At 43.8% G+C, this 6166-nt stretch overlaps 1 protein-coding gene across 4 annotated transcripts in view; it reads right to left on the bottom strand.

Annotated features, from left to right (window-relative positions):
- Positions 1 to 1588: 1588 nt before the first annotated feature.
- Positions 1589 to 6166, bottom strand: part of PDGFD (platelet derived growth factor D) — a 174580-nt gene continuing 170002 nt past the window's right edge. For all 4 annotated transcript variants that reach the window (XM_005308450.5, XM_008173911.4, XM_065581523.1 and 1 more), the window contains one exon: positions 1589 to 4704. In XM_005308450.5, the coding sequence (XP_005308507.2) occupies positions 4570 to 4704 (135 nt within the window). In that variant the 3' untranslated portion in view covers positions 1589 to 4569. The remainder of the gene's footprint in view (positions 4705 to 6166) is intronic.

Here is a 6166-nt window from a genome sequence, read left to right as displayed (position 1 = left end):
TTTGCCCTCAAACACTGGAGTTTGCCTGAGTAAGGGCTTAGTACAAACCAAATAAAGGCCTCAGAGCTTCACCCACAGAGCATCTGGTATACAGTATCTACTAAGACTGGGGGTTCATGTAGCAATTTTCACTAACTGAACATTGTCAAATTGGTTGTTTGACATTGAACTAAACACAGATGGGCAGCTTACGTACATTTGTGTCCAGTGGGAGTAGGGTTGCCAAGTGTCTGGTTGGAAGTGCAGTGGGGCTAAGGCTTGCTTCCTGCCTGCCCTGGCTCTGTGTGGCTCCTGGAAGCAGATGGCATGTCCAGCTCTAAGGTGCAGGGGTGGCCACAGGGGCTCCACTCACTGCCCCCACCCTGAGCACCAGCTCCGCAGCTCCCATTGGTTGGGAACTGCGGCCAATGGGAGCTGCAGGAGCGTCACCTGCGGACGTGGGCAGTGCGAGGAGTCTCCTGGTACCTCCACCTAGGAGCCGGACATGGCGGCCGCTTCCAAGAGCCGCCTGAGGTAAGCGCTGCTGGGAGCTTGCACCCTGAATGCCCTCCTGCACCCAACCCCTGCCCCAGGTCAGAACCCCTCCTGGACCCAAACTCCCTCCCAGAGCCCACACCCCTCACCCCCTCACCCCCTCCAACCCCCTGCCCTAGCCCTGTGCCTCCTCCCGCACCCTAACTCCCTCACAGAGCCTGCACCCCGCACACCCTTCTGCACCCCAACCCCTTGGCCAAGCCCTGAGCCGCCTCCTGGACCCTGAACCCCTCAGTTCTGGCCCCACCCTGGAGTCTGCACCACCAGCTGGAACCCTCACCCCCTCCCGCACCCTAACTCCCTTTTAGAGCCCACAATCCTCATCTCTGACCACACCCCAACCTCCTGACCCAGCCCTGAGCCCCCTCCCACACCCAAATTCCCTTCCCGAGCCCACACCCCAACCCCCTGCCTCAGCCTGGAGCCCCCTTCCGCACCCGGAACCCCTCATTTCTGGACCACATCCTGGAGCCCACACCCCCAGCTAAAGCCCTCACCCCCTCCTGTACCCCAACCCCCTTACCCAGCCCGGTGAAAGTGAGTGAGGTTGGGGGAGAGCAAGGATGGAGGGAGGAGGGATGGAGTGAGCAGAGGCGGGGCCTCAGAAGGGGCGGTTGGTTTTGTGCGATTAGAAAGTGGGTAACTCTAAATGGGGGAGCGGGGAGCAAAGGTTTAATGAGCTTTCCCTCTTTGCCGTCCCCAGGCACAAATCAGGCACAGCTATGGCCTCCAGAGCATGCTCACTTCTAGGACCCCTGGGGGCTCCAGTCAACCCAAAGAGGGTCAGGGAACTATTTGGGAGACAGTGGGCCCATGGCTCTGCTGGCCCGCCACAGTGAGGAGAATGTGCTGGATCATTCCAACAGAGCATGTCACACCTTCCCTCATGGCCCAAGGACCCCTGAAGCTCCTCATGGGAACCACTCCTAAAGGCACTATTTGAGATCACACCATCCTCTCTGGCCCAAACAGTCAAAAATATCTTGTGTTAGTGACCTCAAGTTAATCTGTGCACCTCCTAATGATGCTCCCAAAAATCACTCAGAATTGCTTCTTTCAAAAGCAGTATTTATTTTTCATCAAGAAAAAAAAATTATATATTGAATGCGGTAGAAAAGCCTTTCTATAAAAGCTGCATTTAACTGATAACAATATATATATAAATTGCACTTGAGAAAGTACGTTCTAGCCTAGAAGATTACACAAAATAAAAAAGTAGTGAGTTGCTTGAAATTATGGCTCTATTTATGGTTCCTTTGAAAATTATATTTATATTTTGGGTTTCAAATTCCTTGAACCAAAAAAAATAAAAAAATTCTAGCTGTTTTCTTTTTTGAAGAGAGGTGATTCTTAAGTTAAAAATAATACATAAACAATGGAGAAGCTATTACAAAGTACAACGAAAGAAAAAATAAAGGAGAGAGAAACATGCTTCTTTGCATTTTCTGGCAATAAATAAAAAGCTAGGGTGTTTCTGCTGTTTGACTCTATCATGGATTATTGCAGCTTGGACCATGGTCTATTAGAAGCTTTGTTTTGTTCAGTCACACTATGCATTATTCTCCTCACCGCTTCAACACAAAGCACAAATTTGAATCCTATTTATTCTGCATTGGCCTGTGGCATGGAAACCATCATCTTTATAGCAAAGGATGACAACTGGTAGCCATTTGATCACTGGTTCCCAATCAGTGCTAAGTGTAATAGGAGGGTTTTTTTTTCCACTTAAGCCCCAGTTCAGCAAAGTACTTAAACAAATGCCTAACTTTAAACTAGTAAGTTGTCCCACTGACATCTCACACAAGATTCCTTCTTACTCAAATGAAAAGCTTCTGTGCTGAGCCCTGGCGTACCATTATTGCCTGCATCTAATTGAATTCTGCTGTCTCTGGTTGGCCCAGCTGAGAACTTAGTCAGATAAACTGGCAGAGCTGCCCCAAAGGGTTAGGAATCAATAAGACAAAGCAAAAAGTAACATGAAACCATGTGCTCATAAAACAAATCCACAAACCGAAGACCAGGCCTGTTCCTGCCACAGGTCAGTCAGGAATGCCCAGTAAGGGGAGTGGTTGTACTTGTGTCAAACGCAGATTTTTCCAAAATAAGTAAGATTAGCCACTCTTGTTATTAAGCTAGAGACAGAAAAAGAATGAAATTCCCTTTGAACAACCCTGAAAAAACTAACATATCTGGCAATCTTTGGTCTCAATGCTGTTCTTTAAAATGAATTGCTTTGAAAAATGATGAATCACTTCCCATTTCAGTCTTCAAGCTCCTTTTAAAATAGACTTTTGGGAGCTAGAGAGGAAAAATTAATATAAATATATTTTTAAAATATCCAAACAAAAACATCTCAAATGTAGAGAAAGTAATACTCACAATATTTATAGGGTAGATTTCTGGAAAGAGTTGATAAAGTTATAAAAACAAAGATCAGGTAATGGAGTTTACTTGAAGGAATTAATTCAGAGCACGAGGGCATTTTTTTAACTATAGCTCTGATTACTAAAACCCAATAATTTTAAAAGTTCTCAATATTATGTGATTGCATGTGCCAATTTCAGCTAATGTAGGAAATACTATTGTAAGACTACTTCTCTCTTTCTGACAGACAGGAACACAGAGGCAACACACATAAAACAGAACAAATGCAGCTTTAGTATACTATTAAATAGCGATCCATGGCCATTAAATGTTCCACCCCATTTTCTCTATTACATTCACAATCAAAAGTTCAGTTGTCTTCCAGATTTATACCCAGCATACATTTACACTGGACAACTTTCAGAGCAATATCTCAGAGTATTTAAAGCTAGTTTGGACAGCATATTTTTCCCTTTTTTAGTCAGAGCCCGTTCATATTTTAATAGACATTAGAAGCTATGCTGTAGCTTTTAAGGTGCTTATTTTATCAAGAGGTGAATAATTCTTTTTGCAAAAATTAATGAATGCTGACAATTTTTCAAAAGACAGGTGTGGCGTAATGAATTAATATGCCTCAGCAAAATGCAGTCCAAGAGATATTCAGTGCCAAGAGTTTGATCATGGCAATATATACTACTAAAGTCAAACAACTAAGATTATTGTATATACTGGCAAGGTTATAGTATTCCTTATTTTAAAAAATACAAACAAAACAACAGTGATATTTGATCTGTTCTCTAAAAGCTAGAACACTGAAGTTTTGTTTCCAACTTGAATATACATGCAAGAAGAGTGGGTATTTTCATCAACCAAGATGTTCTGGTTTGACTGTCTACCTAGAAACACAGTGAAGATGAAAATGTCCAAGGGCCCGATCCCGAGAAATTATACACAACTTTTACTAGGTGGCAGGACTTCAATGGGAAATGGGAGCACTCAGGTTCATATCCCTGTGCAAAGCACCAGTTGATTTCAGTGTGTTGCTTGAATACAGACTGGACAATTTGACTTCACACTAGATTTATTTCATGTTTTCTATTTGCCGTGTGTGTGTGTGTTTCAAGGGGATGTTCCACCTAGGAGCTGGATTAAACTGGATTAACTGTTATGTATGAATATTGGATTGAATTCAGTCCTCATTTACATTCATGTAGCCCTACTGACTTCCATGGAGTTGAGCAGGTATAAATGAGGGCAGAATTTGGATGTGGATGTGCCAGATTGAGAGAGAGACAGGTATATAAGGTTAGCTCAAATATCTCAGTGGAACTTTTCACTGCCAGCAAGGGGATTTAGCTACACAGCTTTGATTACATTTCAGTGGGAACTGTGTGGTTAAGTCCCATAGTCAACTTTGAAAATCTCAACCGTCCCAATATATTGCTAAACTTAATTCTATATTCTTGACTGCTAATAAACAAATCTATGATATACCTTTTTAACTGCCATGGCACTAATCAATATAGCTATGCTGAAACACAGCATTCATTTTTGCTCATCGCAATGCAGGCTACTAGCAAAATTTACGTATCAGTGGAAGAATGTTCTCTGACGGCTCCTGCTTAAAATAAAAGGTCCTTTGAGCTGCAAATAGTGTACTTTGTTCTGTTTTTATCGGGGTGGTCTTGAACTGCAGACACAATCGCAGCGCTCATGATGCTCTAGTTGAATATCCACTAGGGCCATGTTGTTCTTGGTTCGGCCCTTCCTCCTGGGATGGCCTGACTCAGGGATGAATTTCAGCACCTGGAAAGACAAAAGTTGTCAGAATGCTTCCAGTGACTTTAGAATGAGCGAATCTATTCCTCTGGATGCAGAAGTATAGAGAACCTCCCATAGTGTTTCATTAGATGGTACCGCCTCACGGAGCTCTGCCTCTCTCCCCACTTCTGTGGGGTCATGCAGTTAGAGCAGAAGCTTCCAGAGTGGATCAAGCATCCAAGAGCAGCAGGGACTGCGGGGAGCAGAAGCAAGGCAGGGAAAGTATCAGAGGGGTAGCCGTGTTAGTCTGAATCTGTAAAAAGCAACAGAGGGTCCTGTGGCATCTTTGAGACTAACAGAAGTATTGGGAGCATAAGCTTTCGTGGGTAAGAACCTCACTTCTTCTCCATTCCATACGGCTAAATGCAGTGCCTTGCATGGTGTCAAGTATCAGAGGGGTAGCCGTGTTAGTCTGAATCTGTAAAAAGCAACAGAGGGTCTTACCCACGAAAGCTTATGCTCCCAATACTTCTGTTAGCCTCAAAGGTGCCACAGGACCCTCTGTTGCTTAAGGCAGGGAAAAACACTTCAGAACCCATGGACACTAAGGACGCCAGGAGACTCAATTCTAAAAGTTGAACTCGGGACATTATTTTCTGTCTGACAATTGGTTGCTAGCTCTGAACAGCTGCTTCCCCATTTGCTATGCAGTCATACTGTCTCTCATGCTCCTCTCTAGTCTCCCTCCCTCTTCTTAGGAATTCACACGTTCCTCTGCCTGACTTTCCTTTTTCCATTTCCTTCTTCCCCCACCCCACTTCTAGCTTACCTCTACCCCATTTGCTGGGTTTGAACTGCTTTCAAATACCACCGACCCCTCTGTAAACAATACATCATAATGGAAGTTTTACTGGGCCATGGTGCCATTTGAAACATTCAAGAACGGAACCCAGTAGGCGGGTGGAGATTATTTCAGAGCTGAAAATGGATTGCAGCTTCAAAGATACTTTTTGAAACACACTTTTAAAATCAAATACAGCTTCTGGTGCTGAACCCATGATAAAAATTCTCTATTTAAAGAAGCCTTTCATCAAAACCCGACCATTTCAAGTGATTGACACTTGCAAGATCACAGCTAGGTAGATTTACTTTTTCATTTTAGAGCAAATGGAAGTGCATGCAGCAGGATGAGACCAGAGATCTGGGCACTATTTAAGCTAACAGACCTCCTGGCAGCTTGGGGATTTTCCCTCTGTTTTGTATTAAGAAACATGAGCACAGTATATGCGCTTTGCTGATAAGAGGAGAAAAATGAATTGGCAGACACTTTCCCAGACAAGACAGGAAAGCAGTGTTTGAACAAAATGGAAATTGGGCTGCTTTACTAGCTGATCACAGAGCTGACGTTTCAAGCTTTCAGTCTAGCTTCCATCAAATAGTCTTAGGTTCAGGTAAATACAGGAAAACTGAAAAGAATAAAGTAGTAAGGCCAATTCTGGTGACCACA

This window comes from Chrysemys picta, chromosome 1 (assembly GCF_011386835.1).
Source record: "Chrysemys picta bellii isolate R12L10 chromosome 1, ASM1138683v2, whole genome shotgun sequence".
Classification (NCBI taxonomy): domain Eukaryota; kingdom Metazoa; phylum Chordata; order Testudines; family Emydidae; genus Chrysemys; species Chrysemys picta.
This window is presented reverse-complemented; position numbering and strand designations above follow the sequence as displayed.